At 35.5% G+C, this 17491-nt stretch overlaps 1 protein-coding gene across 1 annotated transcript in view; it reads right to left on the reverse strand.

Moving 5' to 3' along the window:
- Window positions 1-17491, reverse strand: part of VWA8 (von Willebrand factor A domain containing 8) — a 187725-nt gene that overhangs the window by 23841 nt on the left and 146393 nt on the right. Inside the window, exons 38-39 of the mRNA XM_021530815.4 lie at window positions 15474-15678; window positions 679-787 (exon numbers count right to left, since the gene is read on the reverse strand). Of these exons, the coding sequence (XP_021386490.4) occupies window positions 679-787; window positions 15474-15678 (314 nt within the window). The remainder of the gene's footprint in view (window positions 1-678; window positions 788-15473; window positions 15679-17491) is intronic.

The raw sequence follows: 17491 nt of genomic DNA on the forward strand, positions 1-17491 counted from the left end.
CTACCATTGCCATCTACACATGTTCCAAAAATGTTGTCAACAATCCCCAGTTGAAATATTTATTGCCAAAGGTTTTCAAAACCTAACAGCTATCATGGAAAACAAGAACTCCCCTGGAATACTTGTGTTTATAGTTCCTTGAGACATGGTTCATAATGCTTTCCATGCTCTACAAAGGATACCACAGAACATATAAATCTTGCACATCTCTTCAAAGCTCCTGGTTCCAGACTCTGTCTTCTCCCTAGAATTTGTTGGTTTACACTGCTTCCATATCACTTTATCTTGTGACCAGTATCATGACCTATTAGAATTAGGAGGTAGTTTGCCTGTTCTATGTACCTCTTGCCTACACTATCTAAATTTTTGCAGCTACAGGGACATCTAAGAGAATGGCAAATGGCTCAGCCTAGTTTCTGTGGCTGCAAGCTTCTTGTTCTCTGTACGACCAGTAAAAGGAAACAAAAAAATATAATTTAAGCAGAGATCTGCTACATACAGTTAAAGTAAGACATTGAAAATACTTATTTTCTCTTATTTTACTGACTGTATAGGGTAAAGTAGCTCTAGGCAGAGGACAGCTTGCATATTTTTGATTGGTACAGCATCTCCCTTAGGTATCTGTCAATGATTAATTAAAAAAAAAAAAAAAGCAAACAACCAAAAACAATGAAAAACCTGTTCCACCAGCCCACATATTTCCACCAACATGTGGCATGTTGTCTGGATCCACTTTTCCATGTTTGGGGGAGCTGACATCCAAACCACTTTCCCTCTCAATGGTTATCTGTAAATGAGAGAGAGAGACATAAATATCTCTTATAGTAAAGAGAACACCCTAACAACCTAATAATAATATTCCAGGTGTGCTGAGCAGCTGTAGGACTGGCATTAGTTCAATAAATACAACATCCCATCTCAGAAGAGAGCAGAGTAAAACAGGGCTCCTGCGTGGCACATTAGACTCACACCTGAACTAAGGCTACTGCCACATCTGAGCCCCTCTGCATTCTGTTCATATCCAGATCAGAAATTCCTTCCTGATAACTGCCCAATGTAACTCGAAATCCCCCTGCAGTTCAAACACTTCTCAGAGTATTGTATATCCACAGAACTGCACATGCATTTATACATTTCATGTACATCCAACTGCAGTCCCACATTCCCTATTGATGGGTAGATTGATGTTCTTTCATGAACAGTGACTAGAGATGAGACTGGTCAGCAAATGGCCAGTTCAAATGACAGGCTCACCAATTCTCAACACTACTGCCTGGACCACAGAAGTTCTCCCAAGCTGGGTTTTCCAGACCTGCCCACTGACGGCACTTTCACCCCTGACTCGCAGCTGAATGCCCAACAGCTGCCAGATGGTCAGGGCTGAGTCACTTTAGGCTGGGGCTGGATTTAAATGGATGACTGAGGGCAAAAATACTCCTTCCCGTTATGAACTCTGAGTCATGTAGTAAATCAGTGAATCATGTGTAAACTGCCCCTTACTAATCTTCTATAATTTAGCGCCACTTTCTATTTTTTTTGACAAAACCCAGTGACCGAGATAGAAAATTAATGTATCTAACCACTCAAAATTAACTTTCTTCTTATCTACCATAACACATTTAATTCTCCAATGAATTTAGATGTCCCAGTAACTATGATTTATTGCCTTTTCAGAAGTTCACTGGCATTATCAGGGTTTTCACTGTAGAGCAGTGAATTCAGTGTTCTGCAGACTCAACTTCATGCTGACTTGAATTCCACACATGTTTTTGAACTGAAAACATGTGCTCTAACAACACCATCCTGGCAGGTATTCAAAACATCATTTTCTTTCCCTTTACAGAATTCATATGAATTCAAAGAGTTACAATACATCCTCTGTGAACCATGTCATTAGTGTAAAATCTAGATCTAATCTGCTAAATTACATCCATTTAACATTTGTATAGGGAGAAATATGTAACCACAACAGCATGCTAGGGTTATATACCTTAGGATATATACTTTTTTTGTTTAAGAGATTTCCTCTAAAATAAACAGTTATTTTTTTGCATAACTAGTAGATTTAAAAACTATCAAAAAAATGGTTAATAAAAATTGCTGAATTTAGTTTAAAACAAAATTATAAACCCAAGATGATTGTTTCAGCCTCATGAAACAAAATAAAATATTATTCTATAATAAGAACCATGAAATTAGGCAAAAACTTTACATGTTCATGCTTATGTACTTTTTATAGAAAACTATTCCTTCTTTAAAAGAAAACTCTATGAAATAAACATAACTATAACCAGTGATGTAAATGTCATATTCTATTTTTATCAAGTTTTTCTGCTGAAAAATTCTACTAAACATTTTGAAATACAAGTGTTGTTTAAATCTTCAGTGAAAAAGTCTGACAAGTCACTAAGGGAATTAAGAGCACAAAGAAAAACCAGAAAAGTATATCCAGAAGATTCTCTTCAGAGGATTCTATGGTGTGCTAATATAATGCAATTTCTAAGTACATGGTAAATTTTAAAAATAATTACCCCATTTTCACCTTCCCATTTCCATACCTATGGAAGGTAATTTTACAACCAACAAATTGTCTCTACTCTGAAAGCACCTCTATAAACTACAAGTTAGACCACTAAATACCTGTATCAGAATTGAAGATATATTTTACAAATAAATAAACAGTAAATCAATGAGCCTTGACATGAAATTAGAGGGAGGAGCAGGAAAAAAAACTGAAGAGAAAAATTTTGGATAATGATACATTCTTCAGCATGACAAATATAAACATACGGAAGAGCCATAGGTACATCACCCCTCTGAGGACTGGAGGAATTCTTGACATTAGAAACTATTGGAAAGATAGATTTAACAGGCAGAATCCAAAACTGGATGGATTAGAAACCTTAGAAACTGAAGAACACTCAGCAGGAAATATCTAGTTTGTCTAGAGTGAGAAGGAGGACAAGAAGTACAAGTGCTAAAAGCAGAGAAAGGACTCAAGCAAACCTAAAATCCAAGCTTGTCTGACTGTCATTTCTACAATGAGTTTTCTATTACTGTTACGATGGGTATTTTTCAAATATATAAATTATTTCCTTGCTTAAAAGTTGACCTGTCCCCTCCTGAATATTTTCCATTTGAATCTAATTGTAAGACTTCTAGGAAATTTTTTCCTTTCAAAAAGTTTTGATTAATCACCCCTTCTTGAGAGAAATATGTGCTCTTCCTAGCTATACATGCATTGAAAGGCACTATTCATTACTGCATCATTGTGCAGATTCCATACTGCCTGGTGTGCATATTATGGCTTTGTGAAACAACACACAAATTCAGTCTTGCAGCCTTGAGCTCCAGCTATGAGGCACAGGTCAGAGAAGAATAGCTGGAAAAACTGAATTTTTCCCACTTAAAGTTCCTTTTTGATTTCTAAAAGAACCACTATTTACAAAACACTCAAGGCACACATACTTCAATTGTAAATTATCTAAACTTGTTTATATATATTGATGAGTGTGAATGCTCCCACTTTTCCACTCCCTGTTTGGGAATGTTTTTTTTCAAAGTCTTCATCACACAAGTAGCACAACTACCATCCTCTCATGGAATATACAATTCTTATTTTATTCTCTATAGAGTCCTAATTGTCAGTAATCATCAATGATCTTAGTCTCTGGTTTCAAATGCTTTTGTTCTCTGTTTTCTTTCTATATTCTCAGGCACTTATAGCAATAGGCAATGGGTAAATTCATAAGTACTTTGTGATGCAGGCTCTGTAGGTCTTCCAAATTCAATTAAACAAACAAAAATTTTGTATGTATGAACAGTTCAAGTCTGAAGGATGCCAAAGAAATGTGCTTTTCTTAAGAGGCAATGGCATGAAAGGAGTGCTTAAAAAAAAGGCAAATAAAGAAACAACAACAAATAGCACAGCTTGTTAATTCTTTGACTTAATTTTCTGGTCATGCCTCTTATACACCCATTAATTTCTGACAGTACAGGAATAGAACTAAACACTGATTTTACTTTCAGTGAGAGATACATGGCACCTGAACAACCTGCTCTAGATCAGTTTCTTCTGAAAAATATGAATGCATGACAAAATGCTTTTACATGGTTACACTTTTTTTTTTTCCCTGACAACACTGGGATTCTAAGAGCAAACTGCATATGGAAAACTGATACAAACATATTCTGTTTGGAAACTAAGTGATCTTATCATCCTTCATGAAGAAGATAAAGAGGCTGAAAGAAGTCAGTTACATGATTTACTGCACTCAACATCATAGGAAAACCAGATGTTTCACATCTGTGCCATATTTATGCCAAACAGCCATTAAACACATACCAATCTATAATAGTGGCCACTGCAAAGATGAGTCAAAAGCTGGTAGTTTTGTCTCGACCTCAGCTGGTCAGATAAACTATAGCATATTGTATACAAAACAAATCTTAACTGTTTTGGAAATGGATCTAGAACCATATTCACGCCATTTAAGTAAATTTGGGATTGAATTTTATTGAATTTTGATGTGAAATAATCTAATTCAATAACATTAACCCCTGGAGAGTAAGGAAGCACTGGCATACTTTTGACACTTTTACAATCCGACAGTAAGAGACAGAGGCTGCATTGAGGATCAAACAGCTGACCCAGATACACTGTGCATTGCTACAACTACAAGACACTGTCACAGCTATGGGAAGAAAAGAGCTTGCATGAACTCATTAGAAAATAACCCACAATAAAAGCGTGGGAATTATGAAGACAGATGCTGTACTCTATTATCAAAATTATTGATGCCCCATACACACCCATATTTCATTCTAACATATGAGTTATTTTCACAATACAGTACTCTTCTTTTGACTTCAGAATTAATTTGCTTCTAATGCATTGCAAAAAAAATCTCCCTGTCTCTCTGAGTAAAACTGACCAAAAGCATTATCAAATTTAGCTTCAGCTGATTTTGTGCAGGTGACCTTAATGACATTTTAGCATTTTAATCTAATTTTAGCATCTAGTAATCTTAATCCCACATTGCAGCAAAACTGAGGGGGAAAAAAAAATCTTTAAAAAGAAGATTAATAATTTAAAGAGAGTCCCAAGCAGCAGAACTGTGCACTTCTGTATCTTAGCAAGTACTATTCAAAGTACATCTGCATTAAATTTATATTAATAGCTATATTATTAACATGTTTATAATAATACCCAGTGTAATGAGTAAAAGACATTTAGCAAAGTCAACTGAAATGAACATTTCAGTAGATCTATTATTCAGCCATTCATGTTTCATATTATTAACAATATTCCTCCAAGTATTTTAAGTCATACATCAGCTCCTCATTCTTCAAGTCTGTTACAATTAACTTAAGACTAAAATTCCTCAAGTTGTGTTTATTGTGGAGACAGCGAAAGAGAGGGAATTTAATCTCCTGTCTTGTCCCACTTGAAATTTTATTTATTCCTGGCAGGTTTATGCAAGAGGTTGAGCCAAAAGCTTTCACTGTTCAAGTCTCCGTTACAGTTGTCTAAAAAGCTAGCTCTCCAAAAACAAGGGGCAGAACATGTACTCAGGCTTAACAGCTGGGAGATAGAGAACTCATGGTTACAGGTCAGGAAATATATTTTAGAATTTGCAAGCAGAAGTCACACAAGCCTGAAAATATTTCTAGCTTTGAATAGAAAAGTAATCAACAAGCAACAGCTTTCAGTAAAATGTGAAGTGCTTTTTCGTTAATGTTGACTGTGATGCAACTGGGATGCAGATAATTTTTTTGGTTGTAGGTATTTCTGCCATCCTGCCCTGTAACTGACACTGCAACACTGCAAACTGGCTAAAGAGTGGATGGTCTTTTAATACAGCAGCTTACTTTGTATCCTGACAGGGTTAACTTCATTAAAATTCCTGAAGGGTGCAGGAGGTGTCAGTGCCTCCCATTCAGGACTGCTTGCCAGAAAGCTCCTTTGTGGGGCTCACAGCAACAAAAGCAAGTTTCTGCCTCAGGAATGGCAAAGAAATTCTGGTTTCCGATGGGGGCAAGCTGCCTCATGTACAGGGGAACAGACCTTTCACCTCTTAAGTTTTAATTATCTCTGGCCCTGACAGGCTGAATTCATATCTAACCCTCTCACATAAAACACAATGCTTATTTTAATACTCAGGGCACAAAAAGGTGGAAAAACCAGAAAAAAACCACTTTGATTCGAGGATAATATCCTGCAGGTGTAAAGGCATGAAATTTTCACTTTCAAAAATAGTCTATATTCTACCAACCTCCCCAAACCAAGCATTTCTTATCCTTTTGGGAATGTTTAAGCAGAGCTAAGCATTCCTTACAGGCTTTTACAACTTCATAATATAAATAAATGGAATTCCTCCTTGTTGCATGCAGTGACAAGGAATCAACCTCTCTACTAAGCCCTTTTAAGCATTCAGTGGATCATCCCACACATTTACTAAAGATGCAACCAGCATGATTTCATGTGTCACAACTGAATAAATGTGTACAATTTATACAAACAAACAGGGACACAGCTGCAGTATTTACAGATGTAAAGAATATTTATGGAGGAAAATCTTTAAAAAGAAAATTCTAGGGTGCCCAAATATTGCTTTCAAAAGTACTTATTCTACTATTAGTAATAATACTGCATTACTGGTTGTTTCTTACTGTTGATCAGAAGAAAACAGGGAAAAGAATGCGTGCACTAAGATTTGAGGCAGAATACAATTAGTACAATTCAGATGCTTAGTTCAATGTAAATTAAGAAAGTGTGCATTAGCTTAATTTGTTGCATGATTAGACAGTCCTGGAGTGTAGGCAGTTGTAGGCTGGCAAGATCCCATTCTTAATTTATTTTTCTTAACATAAAGGAAAGAACTCTTCCGAGATCCAATTAGAAGACATCTGCTCTTATCATAACACGTCTCAGATGCGGAAGGAAAGAGTTAATCTCATATTTTCCCTTTTCATTACCATAAAACATATCAAACAGGGCAGTTTATAGTCAATGAAGAAAATTGATTACTTTCCATGAAAGGCACTAAATTATTGCTGAAAAATATTAGTTATATGAATATAAACCCACTAGAAAGACTGTAAAGTATCTTAACTCACTGTTCTCATTAGTGCTGTAGACTGATTGAGCATGTATCAGTAGAATATTGTAGGAAAAGAAGGGAAATGTAGATTTTTACCTTATGGATTATCTGGGAGACGGTAATTTCATTATCAAAATCAGTACAAAATCTGCTTTCACTCTCATACATTATTATGAAAAAAGATTGAATTTGACTGTAACAAAACACAACTGTACTCCATGTGAAAAATGCATTAAGCAATCCATCCCACAGTGGCACAAAGGATTAGGAAATGTATTCCGTGGAATGCAGAATGTACTTCTGCAGATGTGCAAAAGACTGATTCTTCCCTGAAACAAAAGAATTGTTTTTCTTTTATTCCTGAGCTTCTCTAACTTTAAACACTCAATATTATCCTAGGCTGCATCCTAGGGTTTTACAGGTCACAAGAACATACCTTCCTCTAACACAATCTTTATCAGCAGCATGAATATACACATTGCATTCTCAAAGAGCAAAGAAGTTCCACATCAGGCAGATCGCAGCCTAACCTGCCTGTTCCACTGTGGTTTTACACTCTACCGTAAAACTGATTCTACTAAAGAGAGAAAGAAAACTTTTTATAATCTGCTTACACAAACTGGTGAGAGAACAGCACAAATAGGCAAAACCCCCTCTAATGGCTTCCGTTTTGTTCACTTGTACTGTATCATGTACAGCTTTTTTCTATGCACAAAAAATTAATAGCATAATTTCTGCTCATACCAGCACAAAATTGAGTCCACCAGGAATTTTTCCACAGAAAAGCTATTTAATCTTAGATAAGACAATAAAAATGTGCGAAATACATCCTGTTTCTTCACTTGTATCCTGAAATGAAAAAACATTTATCACACTGCAGTATAAAACTTTTAATGTTTTCTCTTTTTCATTTGACTTCACTTTGATTTTCTATGTTGTCTGTAAAACTTTTCAAGAGTTCAAACAACTAATAAAGCTTTGTGCATCATCTGATTTGGGTGAATATTTAATTCTAAAAGTAGCATTTGAAGTCCATGCAGGCATTAAGCTTTTGTATTGAATACCAGAATTGTTGAAAGCATCATCAAACTTTGACAGCATTTTAGAAAAGTGAATCTGGATGGGGAAGAGGTGGCGATTTGGGGTGAAACTTACAAAAATATCTGGCTTACAAATTAAGTTTATATGCACCAATTAAAAAAACCTAACCACTGTACAAAATTCTGTGATGGGCTCTTTTTTGAACTAAATGCTGTCACTTGAAGAACATACTCAGAAACTCTGCATAGCAGATGCATTAGAGTATTTTGCTCACAAATATACAGTGTGTGGCTTAAAAGCTGGAAAACGAAATAAAGTAATAAGATAATATAATACATTGATTTCATCTAATGGATCCTCTGTTATGTAAACACCTATGTAAAGTCAATTTTGCTCTGTCATTATTTAAAATTCCCTAGTCAGTTCTATTCAACTACAAGATGTGAGGTCGTCATCTTTTTAGTATTCTAATCCACTATGAAATGTTATCAGAGCAGACAGATGACATCTAACTTGGTTATTTATCATGACTACTACACACCTCCTAGACAAGCTAGAAAGATGGGATAAGTGAACAGATGATATCAGTTTGGAATACTCCAGACTGAAAACCACAGGGTGAAATGAAAGTTGGAAAAAATTACATGTGGAAGTAGAAAAGCCTGATTTTCTGTATACCTAGGACCTTGTCAATGCTGTCCTTAAGAAGCAGAGGCAGAAGTTATTTAATATCTATTACATTGTTTTCTTTTCTAAAGGAAAGCTGCTTATAATTGGCATTAGTGTAACATATCAGATTATTTAAGTTTTGCCTATGTTTGTCCTTTCACTAATCAGGGAACCACTTACATAAAGGCATAATTATTAGTATGCATTTGATTTGCTGGGATAGCAGGATTTCACTGGTGTTAGGAGCTCCAACCTTTATGTCAGCAATGTGCACTGCTCCAGACTTTTTGAAATCTTCAAGACGGTGTGTTGAGGTAATAACCACTTCTCCCATGAGGAGTTTGGACTTCCACAGGAAGGTCAGAGAAAGAAAGGGAACTTTGTGCTGCATCAGACTGCTCTAATAGAAAGTTAAGGTAATTTCCCTCCTGCTCTGTCTGCTCCAATTAGACTGGAAGATCTCCTTAGGAAAGAAAATGTATTTTAGACATGTATGTACTGTGCTTCTAACAAGGGCCTCACTCAAGCTGAGGAAATTTATAGAAAAGGTATCTGACAGAGAGCCAGTGATCTTTATCTGAGTTACTTTATCCCAAAAATACTTTTAGAGATATGCATTTATTTAGCTCTGTTAGTTCACAGCTTTCCAGTCTCATGCTTCCCCATATTCATATGCCTTCATTCAAGGGCTGGTACACAGCTGCTAGTCCTCAGCTGAATAAATTATATGGCCCGGGAAGAGGTCACAGTACTAAACTGTGGATTTGGGGCTCATGGATCTCAGAACAGGAAGTGCTATCAAACTATATCTTGGAATCCACCTATTAACTAAATAACTCTGCAATCTGCAGTAATTCAAGATTTTCAGGATCCTGTGCAGGTCTGCAGAATGCCATCATATGGTTATTCCAAACTTGCCAGAACTCTCCACTGCATGTATTTCTCATAATTTATGGGGTTTGCACAGACAGTATTTAAAAGCTGAGGGAAATCACTGTTATTAGCCCACTGATGCCCTCATGTGGTCAGAAAGACTGCTTGGTGCAAAGTAGAAAAGAGAGAACAAGAGAGTGGTGAGGAGAAGAACCAACCACTCCTGTTAAAGGTCATGCTTTTGTCTCAATTAATGAACTGCAGTTTTGCCCAGTTCAGTTTTAACATCAAGAAAAGGCTGGATTTTTGTAACATTATAAAGTACAATGTCACTTTTTATAAAGGAAGAAAACCCTCAAACCATCAGTATAGATTAAAGTAGATTCTGAGCAGTAAACGTAAGCAAATTGGAATCACTGAAACTCCTGAATTAATTATTCTTTAGATAAACATCCAACCTAAAAAATTAAATTTCATCAGGTGAACGCTCATTAACCTGAATTTTAAAGTATAGCTTCAGAAAATAACAAGAGAAAAAAAAAGATGCATTCAATATAAGAAAACAATATGAATTCACTTAAGGGGTGAATACGTCATGTAGAGTTCTATGCAGTTAGCTGCATGGAATACAAATGGAAAAAATGAAACTACTAAATGAAGGGAATAAAGACAATCATTATCCAAATCGACATTCAATTCTTGTTCATTATAAAATACAGTCCCTCTGGGACTGGCTGCCTGCAAAGTTATGATGATCTCTTCAGGTAATTCTAATTCAAGAGAACCAACGTCTAGGTATGACAACTCCAGAAAAAAATGAGTACATGTGTCTATGTGTGTGTGCAAGTATATACATGTACCTGTGTGTGAATATGTAAGACACACACTCAGCTACATTTGCACACCTATCACCTTATTTAATTTGATTGAGCTTCTTTTAACTTGAACAGGAAATATGAGACTTTTGGCATTATGAATACTCCAGGAGTGTACTCAACTTTGACTCCAGTTCAACCTTTACATCAGGTAAAGTCACAAAATCAGAGTGAGGAAAAAATGGAAGAAAATGTTTCCAGGCTGATCCTTTTTTTTGGAAGGGCCTGATCTCATACTAAGGTGTCAGTGTCTCTCTTACACATTTCCTTTGGACTGACACACCTACAAAGAAGTACATCCTTTTTTAAGCTGAGTGTTGCCCATCAGTTTTCAGACTAGAGAGGTGGGATGATATAGGTCTTGTATTATTCAGGCTCTACACAGCACTTGCACTTGCTCATGGGTAAATGTTCTTTATCTATTTTTAAACAGCTGGTGCCCACTCAATTCATATGTACTACATCTTTACTCTGCTCAGTCCTACACTATGTGATCTTGACATCATATTGCCTGAACCCGAATCATCTAGCAAACACACCTGAGTTTCCTAGAGTTACAGAAGACATAATCTGAGTCAAATGTTTCAACTTCTTAAGTTTATGAGGAAAACCACACTTTACACAGAACACTTATGTTAGAGTGAGGCTCTGTCACAGGCCAGAGACACAAACAATATCCATCCTTGAAGAAGAAGTGTACTGTAAAACAAGCAGACCTTGACCTTTAAGATCTGGAATGTACCAAGAAATTGTAACCCCATTTTAGGACAGCAGAAAGACAGGAAAATGGAAAGAAGTCTCTCTTTTTTTACTTGCTAACTATTCACTTAGATGTAAGTATAAATTTATTTCCAACTATGTACCCGAGTTTTTATGAGGAAGGCTTCCTATACCAAAAATGAGAGAGATCAGTCCATAGGAAATCAAAATAGTTACAATTACAACTACTTAACTCATTAGGCCTTCATATACAGCCACAAACAGAGGGAACTACTGCAATTTCAGAAACCCATCTCATGCATGTAGGAGATGATACAACTACTGCAAGTTCCACAGATACATTAAACAACAGACAAAGAAAAATCCCACCCAAATAAACTCCTAAAAATCTCAGTTTACAAGAATTATTATTTTTTTTTTTAATCAATCAGATCACTTCTTTGGACAATCTGAAATGACAGGAGACTATCCTCAGCTTCAGGTGTCACTTTGCATGGTGATACGACCTAGACCAAGACTACACTGTGATTTAAAAAAATGATGTGAATCTGATTTTGAGTTAAGATACATATTAGTATAAACTAGATGGCAAAGCTTTTGCAATCTTTGACTAAGTATATTTTTATGCACTCTACAGGTTTGGATATGTCCTGGGACTTCTGAAAACAATGGCACACTGAGTATGCAGCATAAAACATTTTGGACAACAGTCTACAGCAAGAAAACATTAAGTGGAGTAAATATAGAACTAAATGTTCTTGCTAATAGTCACAGATAAATGCCTTAACATCTACTGAAATACCTCCAATGATGTACCTTTAATTTTTTTTAATCTAAGCATTGTACTTTATCTAAATGAGACATGCCACTAAATAATGCTTACTGAAAGACAGTATCTGAACTGTATCAGAACGTAATCTGTGCTGTTCTATTTAATTTCCATCAATAACCCTTGGATGAAAAAAGAAATTCAAGCTTATCAATGTCTGCTTATTGCCATGAAACTTTAGGGCAAAATTTTAAAAATAAATTGTCCTTCAAATTCTCTTCTGGTATTTGATAATGAAATGACCTTTTTGTCGGGGACATCAAACAGTGAAAAAGCTCAATGGTTTAGAGTTCACAGTTTTAGAAAATACAGTATTTTGTTTAGATGCGGTATTTTAGACATTCCAACACTGTAGTCTTATTTTGAGTTTAAAACTTCAATAAATGAGAAAAAATTCTGACCTGCCTGTATAAATGCAGGCTTATGTAAACACATACCATATTTTGATAGACTAATTTGGTAGCCTCAAGACTTCAGCATTTTGAACTCTGCTGAGTATGTCAACAATACAAAACAAATGTTGACTGTTATGAAGATTGCCACAAATTATATCAAGGGAGCCTAATTACTGATTACAAGTGGAAACAGCTGTTTGTTTTCCTCTGTTTCATTGCTTATCTATATTCAGCCTCCTTCTCAGAGCTAACATGTTTGTGAAAGCAAAAATTCAGCCCTAGAAGATAGTACCAATAGTTCCAACGGGAGCCTCGCTGAAGATTTTATTTCAATTCTTTGAAACTATATTTATATTGAAAGCCCTCTAATTCTTTTTTTTCTAAAGGGTCAGAAAGATTCAACAAATTTGTGTGTTTTTGCAGATCAGTGGTTCCCAACCACATAGACAGGTCTTGGATTGGTCTAAGAAAATCACCATGAAGGGATAATAAGCCTGTCTCAGTTTTGTGTGATGCAAAAATCGCAGTTTTAAGGGAAGGGGTGATTGGAGGTGGGTGGGTGATATGTGGAACACTGACAATTCTCTTAAAAGTGAGTTTCTGCTACAGGATGACTGGGAATGATGGGTTTAGTCAAAGAACTAGAGAAACCTCATTAGACTCAAAGTTACTTAACACAATCATGTGCATGAAACATTACACAAAAGGAGGTAATTTTCATACACTTGAATGATCAGATCAATACATGGCTGCAAAATATGCCCAACTTTGCAAAAGCAGGTATCAGGAAGAATTTAGCTGCAGCATTCTTAGCAAAGTAATTGTCCCTGGATCAAGAAACATGTTCTTGCTATGGTCAATTACACAGGGAAGTTACATGAATATGATTTTAAGGTAATAGGATCATTTCATTTCCAGAAATGAATGCCTTAATAAAGTACTGCTTTTATGTCTGGGCCTATTGAGAAATTAAGTAGGAAAGGTGAAGGCCTTAATTTCCAATTAGCAAAGTACAGAGTTTACACAGCAACTACATATCTATTATCTTATCTGAGATTACATAAAATAAATGACCTAATTTATTTATTTTTCTTGTTTACAAAGGCTCTGCAATACCTTTGTAAATAAAGCTTCTTAGGTCTCGTTATCTTTCCATTCAAAGCAAAGCAAAAAAGTAAAGTAGGGAAACAGAAATTAGTGATAATCATGCAAGTCAGAAGATCATATAGGAGGCTTTGTTCCAGTCCTTTAGCACAAATCAAGGAGTCTGAATGCTAGGGGGGAGTGGGTCGGAGACAAAGAGAACCACTCACCCAATGTTCATGTGGCAACAGAAAGAGTTTATTCTTCAGCCCTTCTTTATAATGGGCATTTGAAAAACCTGGTCTGGATAGCTCATTGGTCTGATCTTTTACATCTCCCACATCCTGGACCAGTGATGTGCTTGCAGCTTAGGTAGGAACATAACTGGTTGGAGTTCCTGTCAATCAACCCAGGGGCTAGTTAATGGAGCTGATTGGTAGCTGAATTAATTTGCCCAGTACAAGCCAGCTTGTGATATAATATGGCAACAAAAGAGCATGCTATTTCAGTTCTGACAAACCACTGGCTTGACACAGGAAAAAAAAAAAAAAATTCTAAGGAGGCTTTACCCTGGAGTGTGCCTAGTAGTGAGGCAGGCTGTCAGTGGAGAGGAATTCTACAGGAGATTTTGAAAACTACTTTGTGACTGTGGTAAAACTTTTTAGCCTTCTTTAAAATAGCTACTTGATATGTCTAGTTAAATTACTTAAATTTTCTTATGGAGTGTACTTTCCAAGCCAGTATTGTCTAGTAATTTGTTGGCTATTATTGAAAATATAGTAATACTGTAGAATAAAATAACAAGTTATGAAAAAAAAAAGAAAAAAGGAAAATATAACAAATAAAACTAGTCAAACTCCCTGGGCTGGTATAAACTGACTATATATACTATATATGACCATAAGATGGTGCTAGTGCTACTGCACTGGCAATAAACATGGCACTGGCAAAGCCACAAAGGTGCTCCTGGGTAACAGATTCCTCTTCACATGACTTTTATAAATAGCATTTGCTGAAGTCCAGTAACAAGAACATGTCAGTTCTTGCCCAAGTCTCTGTAACCACAGAATATCTTGTAGGAAGGGAGCTAAGAGTGGGAAAAGAAAGTAAAAGACGTTTGGCCTAATAAATCTCATTCCCACAAACGCCCAACCAACACCAGAGAGGGATCCAATTAAGAATAGACTCATTCTGTTTTCCCATTCTAATTAAAGATGCAACTGAACAGTCCTGAATGTTCCCTCTGTGTTGCAGTGATCACACTGCATTAACATTACATTAACACTCATATATATACACTCATACATACATGGACACACACCATACATGTATATGCTGTGTATTTCAGCATCTCCCTAAACATTGCACATGAGAACATGGCTGTATGGAGATCCCTGCAACTCTGCTCAGCTGGGAAAATTATCAAGATTAGCCAAAGGCTCTACTGTAAATTCAAGACATTTTTCACCTTGGTTTCAAGTTTCTTTTTCAAAGTAAAACACCAATATGTTTTTCCAAGAATTTGAACTCTGGAAAAGTATATAATTTTCTTAAAAATATATTTAATTATTCTACATTTTGAAAGTTACACTTAAAAATCAGTAGGAGATAAAGCATTTATTTGCATTTAATTGCACTGGAATTTGGCAAATGTGAGACAAAGAGTCTGTCAGTAACCATAATTACAGAAGTTACAAAATGTTTTCAAATTAAGCTACTGTGCCTCTTTTTTTCAGGGAAGAAATCTATGAGATTTTTTTCTCACAGGTGCACTTCTACTTCATAATGTTTTTCAACACACCTCTCCCTCAATTCCTTTCCCAGCTGGAAACTCATGCATAGCTTATTTTGGTACATTTTCCAGTTCAGCTTTCTAAAGTCCTACCTGCACAGGACGACCATCTTCTTGGCCAATCATGTTCCTCCAATCCTGCAGTGACTGCTGGAGGCTTTCCAGCCCAGTCTCCCAAAGCCTCACACCTCCTCCCATGTCCACAGTAACCAAACCCACTTTGCCCAGCGGTGCCAGCAGGGCATCAGCATCTGAAATCTTAGAGAGCCAAGATGTATATGGAGAGAGAGACTGTGACCTGAAAAACATGAATTAATGTGATTTTTTTAAAAGCTGTATTTCTGCAGTTAAGGTGACAATTAAATGAAATTACATCCTCATTTCATGAGAGACTACAACTCAGGCTTGAGGACCCACTATTTTGTCTGAAACTTTCTACCTACTGAAACTGGACCTAACCAAAAGACACCTGATTGTGTAAGAAGCAGTATAAACGCCCAGGCTGAAAAGCAACATATTGCCAAAACCACTGCTGTAGTTTAGATACACTGATGTATCTCATCTATCTAAAAGTAGTCCATCTTTAGAAAAAAACCGATTAAAATATAAAAAAAATTAAAATATGCTACTGAAAAATATTAAACTAAAACATAAATAATGAGAACATGATCCGAGCACTAAGGAAAATACACTTCCATCATCTTAGAGTACCACCTTTCTCTAGTGCTTTAATAAAATATTAAGATTTAAATACTCATTTAACAATGATAATTTAACAGCTTTATGTACAGAGAATTGTAGCACTTTTTTAAACAGTCAGCTTTCTGACAAAAATTTACTGTTAAAGACAGTACATAAGTAATAATAAGTACATAATAAGAAGGGAACATAGTAATTAATAATAAGTACATAATATGAAGGGAAATTTAGACAATGCAGGGAAGAATCTGTGCATTTTTCAATACTGTTAATTACATGCATAAATTACTTGGTAACCTGCACTAATGGCAAAATTAATGATTTTCAAAAAGATAAGAAGGAGCAACACACAGGCTTCTACCTATTACTGAGACCACCATGTACTAACTCAGCTGAACGTTATCTCAGCATTTGACTGGGCTAACTTTGCCAGAAGGAAGAAAGGTTGTTAGATTTTAACAGAGAACTATTCATACATTTATGCTGAAAACTTAGTTTACTTGTCAGTTCTTACTGAAGTACATTTTTAAACATGGACTTCTGCTCAGATCTACCATACATAGCTTAAGTCCTAATGCTACCTTAAGAGTCCTAGTGTGGAAAAATAGCTTTGTAATTTCTGCTATTTCGTATAAAATCCTAGTGAAAAATAAAGTGTTTCCTTACTATTTTTATGGTAATGTCTTTCATTTTTGAATGACCGTGTAAGATGTCGGCCAATAGACTAATCATAAATGGTAAACTGTACAAAAATAATTCTCTATTAGTTAAAATTTTCCCCAGATTATTAATGAACCAGGATGAATTTAAATGAGAATACTGTCAAAATCAATATTAAGTGAATAGAATAAAAATATTTTTCATGTGTGAGTTTCATGTGCTATTTAAATATGCAAAGTAGATAAAGTGCCATTTAAAACAAAAATGTTTATTATTACAGTAGAAAATTACAAATTGGGACCAAAATATATCTTTATAAAATAAAACATTTGCAAATACTCTCCACAGTTGTGAGACACAGATGTTAAAACCAAAAAGAAGCCGTAGAATCTGGCTATTTTATCATACAATGTATCATACAAGATATTTGTGTATCATGCAAGATACGTGGGAATGTATACTTTCCAAAGGAAGAACTACAGAAAAGCTCAAGCTATTTTCAAAGTAAACTTTAAATTGGACCAGAACTTGATTCCCAGTTTCCTAACATCTAGCAGTGGATCATTTTGCCTGTCTTTCTCAGATCCTAAAGACAGGGAAAAAGGAAAAGAAAATATAGACTGCAAACCATAATGAAAGAGGGCTGAGAATAAAGTGGATGAAAAAAGGGGAAGGAACAAAGGGAATGAAAATCAGAAGATAAAGCTACTTTCATATTTACTAATTAATTGCTACATTTTCATCAGCATTAT

Source organism: Lonchura striata, chromosome 1, assembly GCF_050655825.1.
Source record: "Lonchura striata isolate lonStrDom1 chromosome 1, ASM5065582v1, whole genome shotgun sequence".
Classification (NCBI taxonomy): domain Eukaryota; kingdom Metazoa; phylum Chordata; class Aves; order Passeriformes; family Estrildidae; genus Lonchura; species Lonchura striata.